This window comes from Tachysurus fulvidraco, chromosome 1 (genome assembly GCF_022655615.1).
Source record: "Tachysurus fulvidraco isolate hzauxx_2018 chromosome 1, HZAU_PFXX_2.0, whole genome shotgun sequence".
Classification (NCBI taxonomy): domain Eukaryota; kingdom Metazoa; phylum Chordata; class Actinopteri; order Siluriformes; family Bagridae; genus Tachysurus; species Tachysurus fulvidraco.
This window is the reverse complement of record NC_062518.1, coordinates 50,177,222-50,205,022: the sequence shown is the minus strand read 5'-3', so window position 1 is coordinate 50,205,022 and position 27,801 is coordinate 50,177,222. Positions and strand designations below refer to the sequence as shown.

Sequence of the window (27,801 nt, the reverse complement as noted above, 5' to 3'; positions counted from 1 at the left end):
AATGTGGGTGGAGCCTGAAGCTCGTTAAATTCAGTTTAAGGTAAGCTCAATAATGACATGCCATATTTTGTGCCTCAAAGCGTATTGTAGCTTTCATTCTTATCCTGCATCAGTAAACACTTTACAACATACAAGGAACAAACATACCCCCTCCCTGGGGCAGAGATACTAACCATGAGCTGGAGTGATGTTAGCGGGTTACCACCTGACCTCAGAAAGACGCTGATCATCAGGACACCGTACACCAGTGTGTAGTGTGTGAAAGCCATCACCTGCTCCTCAGAAGGTCTGGAGTCAATGTCCTGCTTTACACACTGATTTATAGCCCATTTCTAAGCATGATGTCACTGCCTTCGAGCACCCTCCTTATCTCCTGATGATCATGTGACACTCATGAAGCGTGTCAGTCGTGGTGTTACAGCATTTATATCCTGCACTTATAATGATGAACCATTCTGATAGCGTGAAAGCCACGGAGCCTTTTGCAGGAACTGGAAATGATTATAAAAAACAATAAAAACACTGTCCTTCAGAACGGTAAATACAAACACTTCTCTGCCAGTCAGAGTAAACAGCTGATACTGCTGTTATCAGCATGAACATGGGGAGTGGTGAGTGGGAAATCAGCCTGTACTGACCTGTAGGTTCTGGTGTTCATACAGATGTTCAGTCTCTCTCTGGAACAGTCTGGTATCCCCATGCTTTCTTCTAGTCCATGTTGATCAGCAAGTCCAGAGTCAGGTGAGCTCAGTGAGCACTTCTGGGTTGAGTCCATGGTGAAACTTTACTTTCAGCACCACCTCGGTACATCTGTCCCAGTCACGATGGTGCAAATCTGAAGCAGGTACAAGTGCCCCAGAAGAGAGTCAACAGGTGATGTTACACATTTTTACCTCAGTGTAGGTTGAGGATCAACACGGTGTTAGCAGGTGGACTGTGATGTTGGCTCGATACAACTGAACATGATAATGGTGCACTAACAAGCTCCTGAACACACAGATGATTATTCTGAAAGATTTACATGTTTGTTATTTGTCACACGCCCTCATCCACGGCCAATCACATTGTAATGTACAAGTACCTCCTTTTATAGAAGCTAAGAAAGTTTAATTATCTAATGAACTCTAGTCGAACTAATAAATGTGTATTGACTTTGTTGTGCTTTGCTCTTTATCCAGAGTATTTATTTTACTTGCTCTGGATAAGATCATAACCTAGATGTTATCAGAATCATTAGGTTTAATCACTAGTTACATTAAATATTAAAATATTAAATCTGCTTTAAAATCTTTTTTTTTTTTTTTTTTTTAAAGTTTATGATGTTCAGGTGAAAAACTTAAAGTAACCTTGTGTGTGTGTATATATGTGTGTAAATGTGTGTGTGTATATGTGTCTGTGTGTGTGTATATGTGTGTGTGTGTGTGTATGTATATGTGTGTGTATGTGTATATGTGTATGTGTGTGTGTAAATGTGTATGTGTGTATATGTGTGCGTGTATGTGTGTGTGTGTAAATGTGTATGTGTGTGTATGTGTGTAAATGTGTATGTGTGTGTGTGTGTGTAAATGTGTATGTGTGTGTGTAAATGTGTATGTGTGTATGCGTATATGTGTGTGTGTAAATGTGTATGTGTGTATATGTGTGCGTGTATGTGTGTGTGTGTGTAAATGTGTATGTGTGTGTATGTGTATAAATGTGTATGTGTGTGTGTGTGTAAATGTGTATGTGTGTGTGTAAATGTGTATGTGTGTATGCGTATATGTGTGTGTGTAAATGTGTATGTGTGTGTATGTGTGTGTGTATGTGTATGTGTGTGTGCATGTGTGTGTATATGTATGTGTGTATGTGTGTGTATGTGTGTGTAAATGTGTATGTGTATGTATGTGCGTGTACCCTAACCCAAACCCTAACCCTAACGTCTCTCTCTCTCTCTCTCTCTCTCTCTCTCTCTCTCTCTCTCTCTCTCTCTCTCTCTCTCGCTTCGGAACTTCATCTCCCAGAATGCAACTGAGGGAGTTGACTTTTAAACCCGGAAGTGTTACACAGTCCTTTTACACAGTCGGGTTTGTAGAAGGTGGATATTTGAATCTTTATCGGGTGAGTGTGACGTTCTCACGACAGATAAACTGTGTTGTGTTTGTTGTAGAGCTTTAAACACAAGATGAAGGGTTTAATCGGGCTTCAGTTTAGCTCGCTGAGCATTAGCGTTGTAATGTTAGTGTTATCACAGTGTGTGTGTGTGTGTGTGTGTGTGTGTGTGTGTGTGTGTGTGTGTGTGTGTGTGTGTGTGTATGTGTATGTGTATGTGTGTGTATGTGTATAAACTGTTGTGGTGGTACATACATGCATACACACACACACACACACACACAAATATGTTATGTATGTGTAGTGTGTGTGTGTGTGTGTGTGTGTGTGTGTGTGTGTGTGTGTGTGTGTGTGTGTATAAACTGTTGTGGTGGTACATACATGCATACACACACACACACACACACACACACACACACATAACAAATATGTTATGTATGTATAGTGTGTGTGTGTGTGTGTGTACACACATTTAACATGTAACATGAGAACAGTAAACATTTATATAGTAAAGATTCACATAGTACATGAGAACGAGTCAGTAATTAGAGATAGAGAATTAATTACAGAATGAATTATAGAACACAGGTTATAATCCCTGTATTAGCTGTTTAAGCCTGATATGGCTTTTTGTGTTTATATATTGATGTTGTAGTGCACAGAGATTCAAGTTTATTTGTGTAGCGCTTTTAACAACTGACATTGTCTCTAAGCAGCTTTACAGAACATAAACATAGAACAAAAGGTTATAATAAAGAATAATATTGTGTATGTATTTATCCTCAATGAACAAGTCTGAGGTGACTCAGGTGACTGTGGGCAGGAAAAACTCCCTTAGATGGTAAAGGAAGGAACCTTGAGAGGAACCAGACTCAAAGGGGAACCTCATCCTCATCTGGGTGACACTGGGGGTGTGATTATATAACCTCATCCTCATCTGGGTGACACTGGGGGTGTGATTATATAACCTCATCCTCATCTGGGTGACACTGGGGGTGTGATTATATAACCTCATCCTCATCTGGGTGACACTGGGGGTGTGATTTTATATATATACAGTCTGATAAATGTTGTAATGATGAGGAGATCATTGTTCTCAAAGATCACATGGAGTTCACGTCTCCTCTTTAGTGTCACAGAGTCTAACTGGAGCTTTTAGATCTGTAGATGCCTCAGGATCCTCACAGAGTCGGCCTCGTCTCAGTGGAGGTCCAAGATATTCCTCGCACGGAAGACGATCTGAGCTGGTACAATGTCTGGATGCATCGGGATGGGTAGAAAGAGAGAAGCAGTGGAGAGGAACTAACGTAGCTGCTGTTCCTAATATTACCAAGTCTGATGTAATAGTGCACAATATTACTCTGAGATCTGTAGTGTCTTCCTGAAGGGAGAAGTATAAACAGGTTGTGGTTGCGGTGAAAGGGGGCTGTAATCATGTTACCTGTCCATTTCTTCACTCTAGAGTTTGGTGTGTGTGTGTGTGTGTGTGTGTGTGTGTGTGTGTGTGTGTGTGTGTGTGTGTGTGTGTGTGTGTGTGTGTGTTTGTGTTTGAGTACAGAGAGCTATGTCAGTTTATTCAGGAGGGATGGTGTGTTTAAGGCAGAGCTGAAGTCCACAAACAGGATCCATGCATAAGTCAGAATCAGAATCAGGTTTATTGGCCAAGTGTGTTGATGTTGACACACACAAGGAATTTAGCTCCAGCTGTTTGTGACTCTCAAAAGTACAGACATAAATAACACTATATTACACAAGACAAGACAATACAGACGATGAGATACAATATAGACAGTACGAGTATTAAATACTATTACAGAATATATGACTGATCAGTTATGTACATAAAGTGTGAGAAGTGAAGAAGTCGTCTATGCCTTACTGGCACAAAGTTACAGGGGTTTGAATGCAGGTTTTCATTTCCGCCTGGGTTGTTTACCTGATAAACTGATTAATCTTATTTTTCTGGAACATGTTAGGGACCAAATAACAACTGAGAGTCATAGCCACATGTCTTGGCTTTCACCAAAAAAATTTCAAGTCAAAAGACCCAAAAATGGCTTCAATAAAAATATTTTTCTACGGCCCTGGTCGTCGGGTGCAGCGTTTTTGTGTACTTGTTTACTATATAACTTTGAAATAAAAGGCTGCAGGCTCAGTCTGACAAGCCATAAATAAGCCTAGACTCTCTCTCTATCACTCTGGTGTGAAAACAGGCCTGTAACTTGTCACCCTGAGCTGTGAGAGGGACAAAAGGTCAGGGATTACGCAAGAATTCTTCTGCGCATCCAGTTCACGCAGACACAGGCAAAGAACATACGGCATGTCATATACCGTTGGAATCGTCTGCTTATTGGCTAAACAGCTGTATAGGTCCCGGCCCATTTCATTGCTATTGGAAGGAGTAATTGTCAGTCAAAGGCGGGTTCCCAAAAATGAGGTCATGCCACCATTGGCTTCTCAGCCGTCTATCTCTGCCATACAAGCACCGATTGGCTCAAATGAGGGCTTATTTGATTCGTTAAGACTTTGAATTTTTGAATATCTCAATTAGGAGTTAGAGCGGCAAAACGAGATGATGGCGCACTTCTGTTTCCAGTTTTCAGAACACTAACGGAATATTTGCGGCGCGACCAGAGCGTTTTGGATTAAAAGGCTTACAGATTTGTAACTTGGACCTGTGTGGATTTTTGTGGATTATTTGTGTTGGAATATATTACCCCAGTGAAGAAATAGACGTGTCTAAAGGTAAGGGAAAAACCGGTCTAGCGCCACCTAGGTCAGTTTTGTCCAAAAAATCTTTCTAATCGTATGAAGGCTGTGAATCATATTGTGCTTTGTGTGTGGGCTTAAAAAATTATTGAGAGTATAAACTTTACTAGGTAAATAGGTTTTTTCGTGTTTTTGGAGGATTTGATGCTTTAAAGTTGAATTGAAGCTTGTTTCTGGGTCATCCCCTTGTGGTCACTTTGACTTCCGTGCCGTGCACGGCGACCCGTAACAGGTTTGTTCGGTTCAATTTTAAACCGATCAGAAAGTGAAGTTTTTGAGAATGTGATTTAATGTGTTTCTTCGTTGGTCAGTGTGGTTTATTAAAAATAAGATCCTAATAATGTGTAAACTGGTGTATGTGCATCAGCATTTATTAAGGCCATCCTTAAAAATATTTTGGGTTGCTGTAACAGTAAAAAAAGAAAAAGGTTGGTAGGTAGGTCTATATTTTTTTTCAAGTTTCAATGTAAAAAAAAGTAAAATTATGGTGATGGTGATTACATGGGTATGAATGTAAACAAATTGCAAGCATATCGTGACGTCACTGACTGGGTCTTCAACCCGTGCCTTCGGGCGCATCATCGCAAACCTTATTTTGATGCTGGGGCACAGATTTTCCAGAACTTCGTGCCAAGTTAAAGCGGTGTCGAGCTGTTTTAATTAATATTTTAGATGTATTACGGCACCCAAACCCGTATGACTTTGAACGGTGACCGTGAACATTTTGTTTACTGCAGCCGCAGCCATCGTTACCGAGGGCGACCCGTCGACTCTGACAGTGAATGTGAGAATGAGACGGAGCGAACGCACAGGCCGTAGTGTGACATCCGGTAACCGACAGTGTAAACATAGATGATGTCACGGGTTTTTATTTAAAAGAAACGACGTAGCCTTCGTTTGTATGTAGGCCTAGGCAATTTATAGATTTACAATACTTACTAAAATATTATTATTATTATTTATATTAACAAGAATATTTTTAAGGATGACCTTATTGTCTGATTGATGTCATGAGCAGAACTTTGTCATGTTCTTTAATCATAAGTCTATCATTAATTCAATTCAATTCAAGTTTATTTGTATAGCGCTTTTTACAATAGACATTGTCTCATTAGAGGATCCTCAGTGTCTAGTGTGACGTGTGAACATCTTTAACTTTATTCAGATATCTGGACGAGATGATGGAGTCTTCTTGTAAAGCAAATGAAGCCACAGAGAAAAGGCGAGGACAGAACCAGAGCAGGAATCCTGCTGGAACCCGGAGAACTTCTCAGCAGAACGGTCCATCTGAGTCGGACACACTAGACCAGAAACATAAGGAACCTGACGTAAAGCCCAGGAGACCAGAACAGAAGACATCATCAGAGTCAGAAAATCCCCAGACTGACACAACTAAACGCCGACGCCATAAACACCGCAGGAACAAGCAGGCTCCCGGAGGAGCAGAGGCAGGAACCGCCGATCAACTAACACACACACCTCCGAACCCTCAACAGAAGAAACACTACCGTAAACACCCGAACACGGACGCCACTACCCTGCCCCATATTGACGACTCTACAGCTCCTGACGATGAAGGAGGAGAGAAGAAGAAGAACAAGAAGAAGAAGCAGCAGAAGAAGTCCAGAGAAAACCCTGAAGATAAACCAGTGAAACTATGTGAGTCTGGAGCTGTGGAGAAACGCAACACGCCACGGAAAAACACTCAAGGTGATGTTTAAAGAATTCACTACTTACTGTGTGATGTCATAACTCTAAATGGTTTAGCCCACTTTGTGTAGATCTGCTTTTTAAAAGAGAGATAAATCCTCCCCCTTGGTTGAGAAGTGGTAAGGTCTGATTTCAGTATAATGTTATGAGCTCTCCTTTCTGTTTAACAACCGTTTAGAATAGACTGATGTACGAGATGGAGAATCAGATAATACAGGTTAGAAACACAAGGTGAAGTGTCGGGGTGTGTGTGTGTGTGTGTGTGTGTGTGTGTGTGTGCGCGCGCGTGTGTATCGGTGCGTGTGTGTCTGGGTGTGTTCGTGTGTGTGTAGCTGAGATCCCGAGCCCTGCAGGACAGACAGACAGGATGGACCGAGAGAACGGTCAGAGAAACAGAGGGAGGAGGAGACGTCTGTATGAGGACTATATGTCCGTTAAAGACGTGTCTGATGGACTGAAGAGAGGACAGCTCATACAGGTACACACACATACACATACACAAACACAGGTACACACACATACACGCACACACAATCTGGTACACACACACAGACACATACAGACGTGCACACACGTACAGACATACACTTACGTTTACAGATCCAAACAGACACACAGGTACATACACACACACACACACACACACACACACACACACACACACACACACACACACACATACATACAGACACACAGTTACTCACACATACACACACACACACACACATACAGACACACAGGTACACACACACACACACACACATACAGACACACAGGTACACACACACACACACATACAGACACACAGGTACACACACACACATACATACAGACACACAGGTACACACACACATACACACAGGTACACACACACACACACATACATACAGACACACAGGTACACACACACATACATACAGACACACAGGTACACACACACATACATACAGACACACAGGTACACACACACACACACACACACACACATACAGACACACAGGTGTACACACACACACGTACATACAGACACACAGGTACACACACACACACACACACACAGGTACACACATACAGACACACAGGTGTACACACACACACATACATACAGACACACAGGTACACACACACACACACACACACACACACACACACACACACATACAGACACACAGGTGTACACACACATACATACAGACACACGGGTACACACACACACACACACACATACATACAGACACACAGGTACACACACACATACATACAGACACACAGGTACACACACACACATACATACATACAGACACACAGGTACATATACACAGACACACAGGTACACACACACACACACACACACATACATACATACAGACACACAGGTACATATACACAGACACACAGGTACACACACACATACATACAGACACACAGGTACACACACACACACACACACACACACACACAGGTACACACACACGCATACATACACACAGGTACACACACACACACACACACACACAGACACACAGGTACATATACACACACACACACACACACAGACACACAGGTACATATACACACACACACACACACACACACACATACAGACACACAGGTACATACACACACACATACAGACACACACACGTGTGTACACACAAATACAGACACACACACGTGTGTACACACAAATACAGACACACACATACAGACGCACACACGTGTGTACACGCATACAGACACACACACGTGTGTACATACACACAGGTACACACACACACACACACAGACACACAGGTACATATACACACACACACACACACACACACACATACAGACACACAGGTACATACACACACACATACAGACACACACACGTGTGTACACACAAATACAGACACACACACGTGTGTACACACAAATACAGACACACACACGTGTGTACACACAAATACAGACACACACACGTGTGTACACACAAATACAGACACACACATACAGACACACACACACATGTACACACATACAGACACACACACACATGTACACACATACAGACACACACACACATGTAGACACATACAGACACACACACACATGTACACACATACAGACACACACATGTACACACATACAGACACACACGTGTACATACACATACAGACACACATGTGTACAGACACACACGTGTGCACACACATACAGACACGCACACGTGTACACACATACACGTGTACACACATACCGACACACACACACATGTACATACACATACAGACACACACACACGTGTACATACACATACAGAGACACACACGCGTGTACATACACATACAGACACACACACATGTACATACATACACATGTACACACATACCGACACACACACACACGTGTACATACACATACAGACACACACACGTGTACATACACATACAGACACACACACACATGTACACACATACATGTGTACACACATACCGACACACACACACATGTACATACACATACAGACACACACACACGTGTACATACACATACAGAGACACACACGCGTGTACATACACATACAGACACACACACATGTACACACATACACATGTACACACATACCGACACACACACACACGTGTACATACACATACAGACACACACGTGTACATACACATACAGACACACACGTGTACATACACATACAGACACACACACACATGTACATACACATACAGACACACACACATGTACACACATACAGACACACACACGTGTACACACATACACGTGTACACGCATACCGACACACACACACATGTACATACACATACAGACACACACACACGTACACACATACACATGTACACACACACGTGTACATACACATACAGACACACACACACACACATGTGTACATACACATACAGACACACACACACACATGTGTACATACACATACAGACACACATACGTGTACATACACATACAGACACACACACGTGTACATACACATACAGACACACACACGTGTACATACACATACAGACACACACACGTGTACATACACATACAGACACACACACGTGTACATACACATACAGACACACACACGTGTACATACACATACAGACACACACACGTGTACATACACATACAGACACACACACGTGTACATACACATACAGACACACACGTGTACATACACATACAGACACACACACGTGTACATACACATACAGACACACACACGTGTACATACACATACAGACACACACACGTGTACACACATACAGACACACACACGTGTACACACATACAGACACACACACGTGTACATACACATACAGACACACACACGTGTACACACATACAGACACACACACGTGTACACACATACAGACACACACACGTGTACACACATACAGACACACACACGTGTACATACACATACAGACACACACACGTGTACATACACATACAGACACACACACATGTACACACATACAGACACACATACACACATACAGACACACACACACACGTGTACAGACACATACAGACACACACGTGTACAGACACATACAGACACACACGTGTACATACACATACAGACACACACGTGTACATACACACACGTGTACATACACATACAGACACACACGTGTACATACACATACAGACACACACGTGTACATGCACATACAGACACACACGTGTACATACACATACAGACACACACACGTGTACATACACATACAGACACACACGCGTGTACATACTCATACAGACACACACGTGTACATACACATACAGACACACACACACACATGTACACACATACAGACACACACACACATGTACACACATACAGACACACACACACACATGTACACACATACAGACACACACACATGTACACACATACACGTGTACACACATACAGTCACACACACACACATGTACACATACAGACACACACACATGCATACAGACACACACATACACACACACATACATACAGACACACATGCATACAGACACACACATGCACACACATACATACAGACAGACATGCACACACACACAAACATGCACATACAGGCACACACAAACACACACACACACACGTATGCGCACACATGCACACAGAGACACACACATACAGACACGTGCACACACACACATACAGACATGTGCACACACACACGTGCACCCACAGACACGTGTGCACCCACACACAGACACGTGTGCACCCACACACAGACACGTGTGCACCCACACACAGACACGTGTGCACCCACACACAGACACGTGTGCACCCACACACAGACACGTGTGCACCCACACACAGACACGTGTGCACCCACACACAGACACGTGTGCACCCACACACAGACACGTGTGCACCTACACACACACACGTGTGCACCCACACACAGACACGTGTGCGCACACACACACAGACACGTGTGCGCACACACACACAGACACGTGTGCGCACACACACACAGACACGTGTGCGCACACACACACAGACACGTGTGCGCACACACACACAGACACGTGTGCGCACACACACACAGACACGTGTGCGCACACACACACAGACACGTGTGCGCACACACACACAGACACGTGTGCGCACACACACACAGACACGTGTGCGCACACACACACAGACACGTGTGCGCACACACACACAGACACGTGTGCGCACACACACACAGACACGTGTGCGCACACACACACAGACACGTGTGCGCACACACACACAGACACACACACGTGTACATACACATACAGACACACACACGTGTACATACACATACAGACACACACACGTGTACATACACATACAGACACACACACGTGTACATACACATACAGACACACACACGTGTACATACACATACAGACACACACACGTGTACATACACATACAGACACACACACGTGTACATACACATACAGACACACACACACGTGTACATACACATACAGACACACACACACGTGTACACACATACAGACACACACACACGTGTACATACACATACAGACACACACACACAAATGTACACACATACAGACACACGTGTACATACACATACAGACACACACACGTGTACATACACATACAGACACACACACGTGTACATACACATACAGACACACACACATGTACACACATACAGTCACACACACACACGTGTACACACATACAGACACACACACACACACGTGTACACACATACAGACACACACACACACACGTGTACACACATACAGACACACACACACACGTGTACATACAGACACACACACACACGTGTACATACACATACAGACACACACGTGTACATACACATACAGACACACACGTGTACATACACATACAGACACACACGTGTACATACACATACAGACACACACGTGTACATACACATACAGACACACACGTGTACATACACATACAGACACACACGTGTACATACACATACAGACACACACACACACATGTACACACATACAGACACACACACACACGTGTACATACAGACACACACACACACGTGTACATACACATACAGACACACACGTGTACATACACATACAGACACACACGTGTACATACACATACAGACACACACGTGTACATACACATACAGACACACACACACATGTACACACATACAGACACACACACACACATGTACACACATACAGACACACACACACACATGTACACACATACAGACACACACACACACATGTACACACATACAGACACACACACATGTACACACATACACGTGTACACACATACAGTCACACACACACACACATGTACACACATACAGACACACACACACACATGTACACACATACAGACACACACACATGTACACACATACAGACACACACACACATGTACACACATACAGACACACACACATGTACACACATACACGTGTACACACATACAGTCACACACACACACATGTACACATACAGACACACACACACATGCATACAGACACACACATGCACACACACATACATACAGACACACATGCATACAGACACACACATGCACACACATACATACAGACAGACATGCACACACACACAAACATGCACATACAGGCACACACAAACACACACACACACACACGTATGCGCACACATGCACACAGAGACACACATACAGACACGTGCACACACACACATACAGACACGTGCACACACACACACATACAGACACGTGCACACACACACATACAGACACGTGCACACACACACATACAGACACGTGCACATACAGACACGTGCACATACAGACACGTGCACACACACACACGTGCACACACACACACGTGCACACACACACACGTGCACACACACACACGTGCACACACACACACGTGCACACACACACACGTGCACACACACGTGCACACACAGACACAGACGCGTGCGCACCCACACACAGACACGCGCGCGCACCCACACACGCATACGCGCGCGCACCCACACACGCATACGCGCGCGCACCCACACACGCATACGCGCGCGCACCCACACACGCATACGCGCGCGCACCCACACACGCATACGCGCGCGCACCCACACACGCATACGCGCGCGCACCCACACACGCATACGCGCGCGCACAGACACACGCATACGCGCGCGCACAGACACACGCATACGCGCGCGCACAGACACACGCATACGCGCGCGCACAGACACACGCATACGCGCGCGCACAGACACACGCATACGCGCGCGCACAGACACACGCATACGCGCGCGCACAGACACACGCATACGCGCGCGCACAGACACACGCATACGCGCGCGCACAGACACACGCATACGCGCGCGCACAGACACACGCATGCAGACACACGCATGCAGACACACGCATACGCGCGCGCACAGACACACGCGTACAGACACACGCGTACAGACACACGCGTACAGACACACGCATACAGACACACGCATACGCGCGCGCACAGACACACGCATACAGACACACGCATACGCGCGCGCACAGACACACGCATACCGACACACGCATACGCGCGCGCACAGACACACGCATACCGACACACGCATACAGACACACGCATACCGACACACGCATACCGACACACGCATACAGACACACGCATACCGACACACGCATACAGACACACGCATACCGACACACACATACAGACACACGCATACCGACACACACATACAGACACACGCATACCGACACACACATACAGACACACGCATACCGACACACACATACAGACACACGCATACCGACACACACATACAGACACACGCATACCGACACACACATACAGACACAGACATGCACATACAGACACAGACATGCACATACAGACACACACATGCAGACACACACATGCAGATACAGACACACATACAGACACAGACATGCACATACAGACACACACATGCAGACACACACATGCAGATACAGACACACACATGCAGACACACACATGCAGATACAGACACACATACAGACACAGACACACACATACAGACACACACATGCAGACACACACATGCAGATACAGACACACATACAGACACAGACACACACATACAGACACACGCATACCGACACACGCATACCGACACACACATACAGACACAGACATGCACATACAGACACAGACATGCACATACAGACACAGACATGCACATGCAGACACACACATGCAGATACAGACACACATACAGACACAGACATGCACATACAGACACACATACAGACACACAGACATGCACATACAGACACACACATACAGGCGCACACACACACATACAGGCGCGCACAGACACACACATACAGGCGCACACACACACATACAGGCGCGCACAGACACAGACATGCACATACAGACACACACACAGAAAAACACACACCATTCTTTCACATATTTTATTTTACAGACTTTATTAAATATATACTAATTAATTTCATCTGATGTATATTTAGTGGCCAGTTTTATTATATTTTGTTATATAATAAAACTGACGTCTCTTATAGTACATTTGTTTGTGATGTAATTGTTAGGTATGTAAAGCCTTTATATAAGTGTAATATAATTATATATTATAATTATATCATTTTTATATATAATATGTTTTTGTATTAATTATACAAATATATGTACAGAAAGAATGCAGCAGTAAAACTGAACTGTGTTCATTTGTTTATTGTTATTAGGGAGTGTTGAGGATAAACCCAAAGAAATACCACGAAGCGTTCGTTCCCTCTCCTGTAAGTACTGTTAGTTAATAGATTCTGGTTGCCATGACAACTGGTGTTCCACATCATACAGTAATGTTTTGGTGTTTGGTGTTCAGGACGGGTTGGCGGACATTTTCCTGGATGGGATGGTGGCAAGGAATCGAGCTCTGAACGGAGACGTGGTGGTGGTTAAGCTTCTACCTCCAGACCAGTGGAAGGTTTGTGTGTCTGTGTGTGTGTCTGTTTGTGTGTCTCTGTGTGTGTCTCTGTCTCTGTGTGTGTGTCTCTGTCTCTGTGTGTGTGTCTCTGTCTTTGTGTGTGTGTGTCTGTGTGTGTCTCTGTCTGTGTGTCTCTGTCTGTGTGTCTCTGTCTGTGTGTCTCTGTCTGTGTGTGTCTCTGTCTGTGTGTGTATGTCTCTGTCTGTGTGTGTGTGTCTGTCTGTCTGTGTGTGTGTCTCTGTCTGTGTGCCTGTGCCTTTGTGTGTGTGTGTGTGTGTCTGTCTGTGTGTGTGTCTCTGTCGGTGTGCCTGTGCCTTTGTGTGTGTGTGTCTGTCTGTGTGTGTGTTTCTGTCTGTGTCTGTGTGTGTCTTTGTCTGTGTGTGTGTCTTTGTGTGTGCGTCTCAGCATGTGTGTGCTCGTCTGTCTCTGTGTCTGTCTCTGTCTCTGTCTCTGTGTCTGTCTCTGTCTCTGTGGGTGTGTGTGAGTACATGCTACCACAGTCCTGAAATGTGTTTGATGTTGTTGAAGGTGTTGAATGGAGATGAGGGTGAACAGACGAGTGTGGACAAAGAGCGACAAAGTGAGTCCATCCCTGACGTTATAGTGGAGGCTCAGTATAACGAGGAGGAGGACGTCGAAGAACTCCGTCAGAAAATGGAGGCGGCCACTCTGCAGCATAAAGGTGTGTGTGTTTATGGTAAATGTCATTGTTTTTTGCAGTGTTCCTTCCTTCCTATGAGGAGGACAGGTATTTTAACGCAGCCCTTCTGTACTGGTTACCTCTTCTGGATAGGTGTTATTCCCTTCTACATTTCCCACGTGCTCTGATCTTTCTTGAACATGGAACTGTTTGTTACCTAGGAGTAATTGTGTGCGCAGGCGCCGTCCCCTAATTGTGTGCGCAGGCGCCGTCCCCTAATTGTGTGCGCAGGCGCCGTCCCCTAATTGTGTGCACAGGCGCCGTCCCCTTATTGTGGGCAAAGGCGCCGTCCCCTTATCGTGGGTGAAGGCGCCGTCCCCTTATTGTGGACGCAGATGCTGTCCCCTTATTGTGGGCGTAGGCGCCGTCCACCTAATTGTGTTCGCAGGCGCCGTCCCCTAATTGTGTGCGCAGGCGCCGTAGCCTAATTGTGTGCGCAGGTGCTGTCCCCTAATTGTGTGCGCAGGCGCCGTCCCCTTATTGTGGGCAAAGGCGCCGTCCCCTTATTGTGGCCGTAGGCGCCGTCCCCTTATTGTGGCCGTAGGCGCCGTCCCCTAATTGTGGGCGCAGATTCTGTCCCCCATGTCATCCCTGAAATGTGGGACAGTTCTTTTCCCTTAAGCAAGGAGAATGCAGTGAAGTGTGACTTTACTCATGAACACATCAGCACTCTGACTCACCTGAGCAAAGGTTTTACAAAAGTCTTCTCCATCTGGAACAATCTGTGAGGTGCTGAAGGTCAAGACTGTCATTTCCCAACATGACTTTATGGTTTAATGGCTGCTGTTAGTTTTCTTCACTGGGTCAGTGATGATGTCAACACACAAAGGTTGGGGACTGTCAGTTTGACTAAATATGGTGTGAACTATAAATACAACGTCTGTCCCTGTCTCCATCTGAACTCCACATCCATCTGAACACACCTGAGTGATCAGAGTTAATGTAGGTGTGTTAGAGCTGAAGGTTCTCCAGGACCAGAACCAGGGTTGGGAACCAGTGCAATGTGCTGCCATATTGGTCTTTATTACGTGATAGTCACTGATAAATCAACTTAAATCACAATAAATCATTATCTACTTATTCTGGGTTTCTCTTTCTGTAACACTGTTTGTCTCCTGTTAATGAGCATGTTTTAAACCCAGCTGTTTTTATTTCTCACAGTTCCATCTACAGCAGATCCACGAAGCTCCTCAGACAGAAACGTTCAGCGAACCGCCAAGGTACATCATTCTGAGAAACGTTACTCTGAACTGATTACATGCTGGGGTTTAATACTGTTGTGGTCAGTTTACTACTGTGTTAGATCCCAACACACACCTTTAATATTATATAAATATAGTATCTAACAGAAATAACGAATAGCTTAAATGGATAATTAACTCGTTTAGTGCTATCAATACATTTAAATAAATATATCTGTGTAAATAATTATTTATCCTTTTATTTAGTTACTTTGACATTTATTTCTCTATTTGTTTTTATTACTTAACCTAGAAGTACATTAATATAAATATTATTACATTACATACATTTTCCTTAAATAATAATATTCAAATAATAAAATGTAATATTTTTAATACATATAAATTGTTTATTTTTTATCCATCAACCAACCGAGGAAATGTTTCTCAATTAAACAAAAAATCATAAAATATATTACTTTATTATATAACTGCTTATGTCAGAAATAACTTCCTGTCTTCATGGGGACTTGACAGCATCTTGTGTTAGTTGAAATTATTATTAATAATTATTGATAAACTGCTTAGGTTTGACCTCAAATCTGTCACAAAGACAGACGGCTGTCTCACATTTATAAAGCTCCATATCAGACAGATTTGATCTTTGTTTGAATCTTGTGCCTGCTGTGGGAGTCTGAACGGCGTCTAATGTGTGTGTTTATATTTTATTTATCAGGTGGTGTATATCATGGAGCAGAAACACTCCAGGGCGGTGTCGGGGTTTATTAAGCTCCTCCCTGATAAGCCCTTCGCCCTGTTCTCCCCCTCAGACCATCGAGTCCCCCGAGTGAATGTCCCGCTCTCAGGATGTCCTGCAGATTTTCCCTCGCGCTCTAATGACTATTCAAACACACTCTTCATCTGCAGGATCACACACTGGACCCCAGACAGCCTGTTCGCCCAAGGGTATACACATACACACACACACACACACACACACACAGTTAGCACTGTGGGCATGTTGTACTAGTCGGCATGGTGTAAGCAGCTAGTCAGAAGTCTTGATTAATTTCTAGGTTATGTTCTGCTCTTTTCCACAGTGTACTATAATAGTTGAACACTGCAAACCTATAGAGACATCACTGTATAATTCTCTTTAACAAACCCTCTTTTCTGATCTTCCTTCTCCCTCTCAGGCAGTTGATGAAGTCATTAGGTCAGGCGGGAGTCATTGAGCCGGAGACAGAGGCCATGTTGATGGAGTACGATGTGGAATTCTCTGAGTTTACAGATGAAGTGTTAGAGTGTCTACCGCAGGCTCGACCCTGGACCATCCCACCTGACGAGCTGAAAAGGAGGCGGGACCTCAGGTATCGTCATCACCATCATGCTCATGCAGATTCAGATCACACACATATAATCATTGACATCATTATTATATCGCCATAGGAAGGAGTGCATATTTACGATTGATCCAGCCACAGCCAGAGACCTGGATGATGCTCTGTCCTGTAAACAACTTTCTGATGGTCAGATTATTTATTTATTCACAATTTACACACGCAGATTAAACATTACTAAACACACCCAAACTGAGTGTGTGTTTTTTATAGTGAGTGTGTGACCATTTTATATTAACGAATAACCCTGACCTTGTGTAGGTAACTTTGAAGTGGGTGTGCACATAGCAGACGTGAGTTATTTCATGGAGGAGGGAAGTGCTCTGGATTACACTGCGAGCAGGAGAGCCACCAGTGTGTACCTCATACAGAAGGTGTGTGTGTATGTGTGCTGGGATACTGTGATAATTCACTTCCTAGTGTATAGGAAGTGTGTATACAGTTCTGAGTTTAATTTGTGTGTGTACACGTGCATGTGTGTGTGTTTGTAGGTAATTCCAATGTTGCCACGTCTACTGTGTGAAGAATTGTGCAGTTTAAATCCTCAAACTGACCGTTTAACGTTCTCAGTCATCTGGAACTTATCACCTGAGGGGAAGGTAAAACACACACACACACACACACAGTGAACACAGTTCAAAACTGAATTGGTTTATAATGCAAATTGCTCACAATATAATGTGCTTTATGTCTGTCTGTGTGTTTGTGTGTGTGTCTCTGTGTGTGTCTGTCTATGTGTCTGCATGTGTGCGTGTGTGTTTGTGTAGATCCTGAGTGAGTGGGTTGGCCGCTCAGTGATCCGCTCATGTGTGAAGCTGAGTTATGATCACGCTCAGAGCATGATCGACTCGCCCACTAAAGTGTTTGGTGCTGATGAGCTTCCCCCAGTCTCCCCTGAACACTCGGTACACACCATCCTCCAGGCCGTCCTGCACCTTCACACCATCGCCACTCACCTGCGTGCACAGCGCTTCAGGAGCGGAGCCTTGCGTCTCGACCAGGTAAACCAGATGCACACTACAGGTTCCACAAACCAAATAATGATGGTAATAGTGTAGAGGGTCTGCAGTGTGATGCTTTGTTCATGTTGGATGTGTCATTTTAGATGAAGTTGGCGTTTACTCTGGACTCTGGGTCAGGAATGCCTCAAGGCTGCTACATATACGAGTACAGAGACAGCAACAAGTGAGTGTGTGGAGAGGTTGGTGACAGAGTTTACACTGATGTCTAACGTTGCCTTAAGTTGTCAGGTGTAACTTTTCAAACCCTGAGCAGTGTACATTGTGTGTGACAGGTTGGTGGAAGAGTTCATGTTGTTGGCCAACATGGCTGTAGCCCATCAGATTTACCGCTCAAACCCCGAGCTTGCCCTGCTGCGCCGTCACGCGCCCCCTCAGAGCCGCCTAATGGAGACACTACAGGAGCAGTGTGACCAAATCGGCCTTAACATCGACATGAGCTCGGCTGGAGCACTGCATGTAAGCCACATGATCACCTGCAAGGCCACACCTTTAAAACTTTTCATACACTTTATATGACTGCTCTAAGAAAAGGCAGTGCTGAAGTTATCATTAATAATATTTAAACACTTTGTGGTGTATAGGGGTGGCCTATACCATGTTCCACTCTATACAGTCTCAAATCTGTCCTTTACATGTAAACCTGTTTATAGAGTTTGCTTCCATGTCCCTCTGAAACTTCTGAACAGAGGCAGTGTTTCTCCCTTTTTTATCACCGTTGTCAGATTTGGTTATTTTCTGGTGCCACAGAATGATCAGTGTTCAATTGTTGTTATAGATCTTACAGATTAGGAGGTGAAACATTATTTCCACATTTGTATTATTTAGAGAAAAAAAAATCAAAAGTTAAAAACCCAAAAATTTATTTCTGGTGCTTGTAAATTCTTTTGAGAATTTATTCTCCTAAATATGTTTCCCCTCAATCTTCACCAGTCTCCTATTTCCTTCTTTTGAAGAGAATCCCCATAATATGATGGTGCCACCACCAGGCTTTACCACTACGAGGAAACTGAACAGGGGTTAAGTGGTGACTAGATTTCTCCAGATGCATCACTTAACATTTGGATAAAGTTAAACCTTGATTTCAACAGAATAAAGGATCTTTTTCCCCATCGCCTGAGACACCTTTTGGTGCATTTTCATCAAAACTTGAAGTTAACCATTATGAAACATTATAAGTCTTTATAGATGTGTTCCCCTGACTATCACATCCATATGTGCTTGTTAAACATCCTCGTCCAGATTAAGTCTCCTTTTGCTGTTAAGCTCCAATCTTCTGGTCTTTCCACTGTGATGGCTGTGGGGATTTGTATTCATTCAGCTACAAGATTGTTAGTGAGATCAGAAAATGAGTTTGGGTTTGGAGGTCTAGGGGGCAGATGGTGTTCCAGTCCAACCCAAATGTGTTAAAAAAGGCTGAGATTTGGGCTTTGTACAGTGGAGTACTTCCACTCCAACCTTAATACCCCATGTCTTCATGGAGCTTCTTTGTCCACAGGGGCATTGTTATGCTGGAACAATGTTTTAACTAGTAGTTATACTTAATTAGTAAGGAAACTGTAGTTCTGAAATTAAAGGAACTTAACTGAAATGAAACTGCAGTTCTACAGCATACAAAGACATTCTATAGTGTCCCTTAATTTTTGGGTAGAAAATATGGGTATGACGGTCAGATGTCCATATTCTTTTGGCTGGATAGTGTACCTTTTACTGAGGAGTGGTTTTTGCCACTATGACCTTCGGGTTCTTATATATAAATTTTATAGTACCTTCTTGAGGTCTTTAACACAATATTTGTCAAGTCTTCTATATTTATTTTAAACTCTTTTAAAAACAGGAACCTTTACAAATCTTTTCCAATCTTTTGAATTTACCACAGTAAACTTTCACTGTAGAAACATCTTTATAATCAGCAGAAATATACTGTATTTAAGCTCCATTTTGAGCATCACATTGCTTTACAATTTTTGTTAGAATGGTGGATATTTTGCTCTGTGATCCCTCTGATTATCAAATGTTATCATTTTAAATTGACTGCTGAGCTCATAGATGGGGCAGGAAGAAATGTGTGTTTGTGTAGAAAGAGCTACAAAAATAACATGTTTTATTAATGTAATTTATTGTTATATTCTTTCTTCCTTCTCGTCTTAAAGCGGAGTCTGAAGGAGGCGGTTGGAGATGATGAGTACAGCCCAGCCAGGAAGGCTGTACTCACACACCTGTGTGCCAGACCCATGCAGGTGTGTAAACACACCACCTCACATTACCTCATAGGTTATGTGTATCAATCCACATACCATATTCAATATACAGTGTATATGTACAGTTTACATGTTCTATTGGTCATTTAGACTAATTAAATGAATGTGTGTGTGTAGATGGCAGTGTATTTCTGTACAGGAATTCTGCAGGATGAAAAGTTATTCCATCACTACGCTCTGAACGTACCCCTCTATACACATTTCACCTCTCCCATCCGTCGCTATGCAGATGTCATTGTCCACCGTCTGCTGGCTGCCTCACTCAGTGAGACACACACACACACACACACACACACACACACATTTGTGGCATGAGCTGAGTGTCCATAATTACCAATATATAACAGGTATAACAATTGTAATTGTAAACCAAGTTAGTGAGGTAACATAAATCTGAGGTGATTATTAATTCAAGTTAGTGAGGTAACTTAAATCTGAGGCGATTATTAATGTAAACTAAGTTAGAGAGTTAAGTAAATCTGAGGTGATTATTAATTCAAGTTAGTGAGGTAACGTAAATCTGAGGCGATTATTAATGTAAACTAAGTTAGAGAGTTAAGTAAATCTGAGGCGATTATTAATATGAACCAAGTTAGTGAGGTAACGTAAATCTGAGGCCATTATTAATGTAAATTAAGTTAGGTAAGTAAATCTGAGGGGATTATTAATGTAAACTAAGTTAGTGAGGTAAGTAAATCTGAGGTGATTATTAAAATAAAATAGTGAGGTAATGTAAATCTGAGATGATTATTAATATAAACCAAGTTAGTGAGGTAACGTAAATCTGAGATGATTATTAATATAAACCAAGTTAGTGAGGTAATGTAAATCTGAGGTGATTATTAAAAAAAACTTAGTTAGTGAGGTAACATAAATCTGAGGTGATTATTAATATAATCTACGTTAGTGAGGTAACACAAACCTGAGGTGATTATTAATATAAACCAAGTTAGTGAGGTAACGTAAATCTGAGATGATTTGAGACGTGTTAACTGCTAATCTGAGCTAAAACCTGAGGTAACAGTTACCATCAGTCTGAAGTTAAGTAAACATTCAGTGTTACACTTTATATACAGATGAAGACAAACGCGTCAAATCAGATAATACAAGAACTACAATCAGCGATCATACAAGTAAATAAATAAATGAATATTGAGTAGATAAATAAATAAAACACATTTCAAATGTCAGATACTACAATTGTTATAACTGTTATATATTGGCAACGATGGACACTCATAGAATGGGGGCATAGAAGCTTTAACCTTCTGTTGTTCTCCCAAACCCTCCATTGCTGTACTCTCTGCATTGTTTCCAGTTTCTGCTGCATTAGATTATAAACATTGACAATGTATTCAAGGACAGACTTCTAAAGCAATTCTGTAAGTAATGACTGAAGGGAGATCAGGGAGTTGTCCAGGGAGATTGCAATATCCTGATATGGAGATGAAACAGTAGTGTCTGAGGGAGGGAAGGGGAAGATGAGTGGCATAAGGATATGACTTCATTAAGAGAACAAGTATAGAGAGAGAAGAGTGCAAAGTTCTGAGCCTTGTGGGCCAACAGCGGAGAGACTCGGTGGAACAGAAGTCCGATCCCTTATAACAGGGGCTCAAGTCACTTATAATAATTCTATTCAACAAAATTATGACTCAATATTTTATCCTTTGATTACACCATTTGACCAGCCCGTCTGCCTGTGGATGGAAAACACTAGTGCAAATTTAATCCCTATTTGTTGCCCTGGTGACTCCGGGTCTCTTTTTGCATCCTGGGAGATAACACAGAGAAGTGTCACAACACCACTGCTTGTTGAGATGGGGCAGAGTCGGGCCATCCACGCTCTCCTGAAGTGGAGCTATCATTGACGGCGATGGAACCACCTCCCCATTAGAGAAGGTTCTTGATGCTGCATGTAGAAACTGACCAAAAGCGTGTTTGTAGTGAAGTACAAACATCTTAACACTAGCATCATCAGTGTACCAGTTCATTTACATTTACGGCATTTGACAAATGCCCTTATCCAGATAAACAATCAAAAGGCTTTAAAGTTTTCGTCAGTGAATACATCAACACTCGATCACTAGGTTGCAGACTTAGGGATATCATCAACCTAAAACCTTGTTAGGGACTACAATGGACAGATTCTGCTGACATTGTAGAGAGGATACCTACATAAGCATATCACATAAGTAACGGGAGGAAAAGGACACTCGACTGTGCATGGTTGCCCGAGGTTGCGAGCAGTGGACGAAAGGCAGATCAGATTGTTGTGCAGGGATGATCAGCAGTTCGGGGGTAGTGGAATTTTTTGGGAGTTTTGGCTGATGAGATCCATGATGAGACATGCTGAGATACAAGCAAAAGCTCTGAGGAAAGGAAGAAGAAGATAAGTTGAGTGTCATCAGCATAGCAGTGGTAAGAGAACACATGTGAGGAAATAACTTCAGAGAGTGAGTATACAGGGAGAAAAGAAGTACTGAGCCCTATGGGACACCAGTGGAGATTCTGCGTGGAGCAGATGTCACTCCCCTCCATGTTACCATGTGAGCTTCCAGGGAGGAAGCAAACCATTCCCATGCTGATACAGTGTTAAATGATACCTATGGTTTGTAGTGATTCACTGTAAACACAGTATTTATTTTACTGCTGATCAAAACACCTACAGCCAATTTCACTTACAGTACAATTCAAATTTTCCCTGTTCTTTATCTACTTTTGTCAACATGAAGAGTCTCACATAGTGTGTGTGTTTGTATGTGTGTCTGTTTGTGTTTGTGTGAGACAGAGTGTGGACCTCATGTGCATCTCACCCAAGATGAAGTGCAGAAACAGGCCTCTCACTGTAATGATAAGAAGATGGCGTCTAAGAGGGTTCAGGAGATGAGCACCGAGCTGTTCTTCAGTGTCTTTGTCAGGGTAACACACCTATGTAGCAGTACATGGTGTTATCACACTTCATACGCAATCAAATATGGACTGTTCCTCACTTTGTGTGTGCGTGTGTGTGTAGGAGTGTGGGCCTCTGGACTCTCAGGCAATGGTGATGGGGATCCTTGATAAATCCTTTGATGTGTTGGTGCTACAGTATGGAGTTCAGAAGAGAATCTACTGTAATGTCAGTCTCACACACACACACACACACACACACACACACACACACACACAGGCTCAGAGGAATTCATCTGTAGTATTATTTACATTGTAACATTAAAAATAAACAGAATTTTCATGGTGTAACAATGTGATTATGTATGTTTATATAAATGATTCTATGATTATATTGTTTTAGATGAAATACAAAGTTAATCTAATTATTTTGTGTTGCAGGTCATTGAGGGTCTGCAGTCATTTACTTTCCATAAAATCGGTAAATGTCCCAAGATGGCCCTGTTTTGGAATCCTCACGAACTGGAAGAGGAAATAGTTACACAGGTAAGATGTCATTACACTCCAAACATATAACAAGGAGCTAATCCAAATTCTGTGAAGAGTCAGAGCTATCGGTTTCCTTTCTGACTAATGACACCATCTTCACAGTGATGCATGATGGTGGTAGCATAATGTCTTCAAGTTTCTGTTCCCTTGGCTGTGTCTCTGACTAATCCCCTCTTTACCTGCTCACTGATGTTCTGTAGACCGTCTCCATTATACAGAGTTCTTTCTGTAATAGCAGGTTTTAACATCAGTCTGTAGTGTTTTAATCTAATGGATCTCATTTTAAAGCCACAGCTCTGGTACATTTTCCAGAAGTTTGTATTGGACTTGTTTTGATCTCTCATGGTGTGAACAATGGTGTGAAACAAGAGCTTTAGAGTCACAGCTATGGGCAGTAAAACAGTTACAACACTATGGTGCACTGTATACACACTTGCTAATTTATGATGATGGGGGTGTGTGCGTGTTTGTGTGTGTGTGTGTGTGTGTGTGTGTGTAGGAGATCACATTGTTCTCGGTGGTGGATGTGCGGCTCACTGCTGGTGAAGGTCCTCTCAAATACACTGCAGTACTGATGAGACCCAGACACTGAACGAACACACACACTTTATTTGGTTTTATTTTATTTGATATTCCTGTGGATCTGTTGATCAGACATTCTGAGATCAGTGTATTGAAGCTGTGTCAGATTTTAAATGGAGATATTTCACATTAACACACGCATCTTTCATTATTACTATTATATTATATCCCACATGATCTGTGTGAATACGTAAATGTGTCCTTAATAATGTCTCTGATTAACAGTGTGATTAACACATCACTAATCATTTCACTTTTTTTTCAAGACATTTTAATAGAGTTATAAATTCAGGACAGGAAACTCTTTAAGTGTGATGTGTTCTTGTCTAACTCCAAGGTGTTAATAATTACTGCTGACCACATGTGCAATATTTTACTTCAACGTATGTGGTCATTTTTATTAAAAAAAAAACAACTATTTCTCAATATTTGACACAGAAGTTTACCCAAAGTGCAGTTTGTTTACAGTAAACATCAGTAATTTTTTTAAACTCTATTTCTTTTGTGTGTGTGTATAGAAGATTCAGTTCTCCCAGTGGGAGGAGTTTAATTTTATTTTTTTAACACCGATCTGGGTGTTGACAATTTTCACTGTGACATCTGTGCATTTTTATTTGTATTTTATCTCTGTTTCAGGGAAAGTTTTTCTGGTGTTAGAGTTTTAATTTACGTTGATGAACTGTCACACTGTCACTGAGAAGAATTAAATTATTTCCGTTCAGGAAAACATTTGTGCATTTCTGAGTTTTTTTTTTAAACATGTGATTTTACATTTATTCTGATTGGTACAATCAGTTTCTGCTTTTCATTTTACACACACACACACACACACACACACACACACACACACACACACACACATATATATATTATATATATTTTTTTTAATTATAGTCTTATTAATTTCTTATTAAAACTTAAACAAAACAACAACAGAGCCAATCAGTCAGCTCACATAGCATACATACAAACATATTAATAACAATATAACAACAATACATTTTTAATGAGAGTGAAAGACACAGAGCAAATCAAAACAGGTCAGCGTTGGGGTCTCGCTTGTTCAAGTAAATCCCACAAAGGGTCTCATGTCCACCAGAATAATCCAGATTTGTTCTGCAGTCATGTGTGAAGATTAGCCACTTGTGCCAAACACATCTCCAAAGTTGGTACCTGTGGTGATGACCACAGAATAAGTATACATTTCTTTCTCAAATAAGTAATGAAATTTAACTGAGTGTGAATCAGTAAAGAAATCTAGTGATGTTTTGCACTTAAGTAAATATATAGTTTGAGACACGGTGAATTCTCTGGCCAGCATCTTCTGAACCATATCATATACCTCATGCCAAGGGTGAATGTTCTTACAGTCCCAAGATAAATGCATTGAAGTTCCTATTTCCGATTTACATTTAAAACACAGCTTAGATACATTAGTACATTTTATGGAGACATAATGGGGTAAGATATGTCCTGTATATGAATTTAATGTTTTGCTCATGCACAGAGCTTGAGGTTGATTTATGAAAAACCTCCTCACGTATAGAGAGCCATTCGTCATCAGTAAGTGGTTGGCCCATGTCCCTTTCCCAGACCTTTCTCAAAGGATTTAATGGTGAGTAGGTTTCTGATAACTGAGGGTACAGATAAGAACCTTTAGTGCCCCGTCAGAAGTCGACTATTTTCAATACCAGAGTTCCCAGTGAATTTTCCTGTCTCATTTCGGATGGAATAAAATGATGTAGTTGGAGAAATTTGAAAAAAAAAAAAAAAAAAAATCAGTTTTAGGAATTTGGTAATCCATTCTGAGTGGTTCAAAAGATTTAAAAACCTTGCCTGTAAATAAACTGCCTAAATTAGATACACCTTTTTCTGAAGGCTGATATTGTGAGTCTTGCCATTTAAGTGTGATTAGTTCTTAGAAAATAAATCCTTTAAAGCTGTATGAGAGGTCCCCCCAGTAGCTGAATATGTCCACATCAGTAATGTGAAAGGGACATTTAACAGTTTGTGGGGTATTTAAAATCATGCCTTAGGATTTCCCTGAATTTACTTTATATCCAGTAAACTGACTAAACTGATTAATTGTCCCCCACATCTGATATGGATAATTGTGGTTGCTTTAAGTAAAGAACAACATATGCATGAACTGTCACA

At 42.4% G+C, this 27,801-nt stretch overlaps 2 protein-coding genes and 1 long non-coding RNA gene across 12 annotated transcripts in view; 2 read left to right on the top strand and 1 right to left on the bottom strand.

The window, feature by feature from the left end:
• LOC113636594 overlaps nucleotides 1-978 on the bottom strand; it is a 2,239-nt gene extending 1,261 nt beyond the window's left edge. Inside the window, exons 1-2 of the long non-coding RNA XR_003439104.2 lie at nucleotides 639-978; nucleotides 174-491 (exon numbers count right to left, since the gene is read on the bottom strand). This is a non-coding gene — a long non-coding RNA (uncharacterized LOC113636594). The remainder of the gene's footprint in view (nucleotides 1-173; nucleotides 492-638) is intronic.
• LOC113636588 overlaps nucleotides 1-27,801 on the top strand; it is a 204,478-nt gene that overhangs the window by 153,412 nt on the left and 23,265 nt on the right. The gene's annotated exons all lie outside the window — the stretch shown is intronic.
• On the top strand, nucleotides 2,037-26,373 carry LOC113636585 (DIS3-like exonuclease 2). 2 transcript variants are annotated; one of them, XM_047813409.1, is made up of 21 exons: nucleotides 2,037-2,096; nucleotides 6,023-6,567; nucleotides 6,900-7,045; nucleotides 14,822-14,875; nucleotides 14,962-15,063; nucleotides 15,592-15,745; nucleotides 16,925-16,983; nucleotides 17,681-17,910; nucleotides 18,141-18,314; nucleotides 18,394-18,473; nucleotides 18,606-18,718; nucleotides 18,836-18,943; nucleotides 19,112-19,345; nucleotides 19,450-19,529; nucleotides 19,639-19,822; nucleotides 21,517-21,603; nucleotides 21,742-21,889; nucleotides 24,413-24,543; nucleotides 24,638-24,742; nucleotides 24,955-25,059; nucleotides 25,562-26,373. In XM_047813409.1, the coding sequence occupies exons 2-21, from the start codon at nucleotides 6,036-6,038 to the stop codon at nucleotides 25,652-25,654; spliced, it is 2,919 nt and encodes a 972-aa protein (XP_047669365.1). In that variant the 5' UTR covers nucleotides 2,037-2,096; nucleotides 6,023-6,035; the 3' UTR covers nucleotides 25,655-26,373. The 2 variants fall into 2 exon arrangements, with proteins under 2 accessions (XP_047669365.1, XP_026992572.2); XM_027136771.2 differs by lacking the exon at nucleotides 2,037-2,096 and adding an exon at nucleotides 4,772-4,833.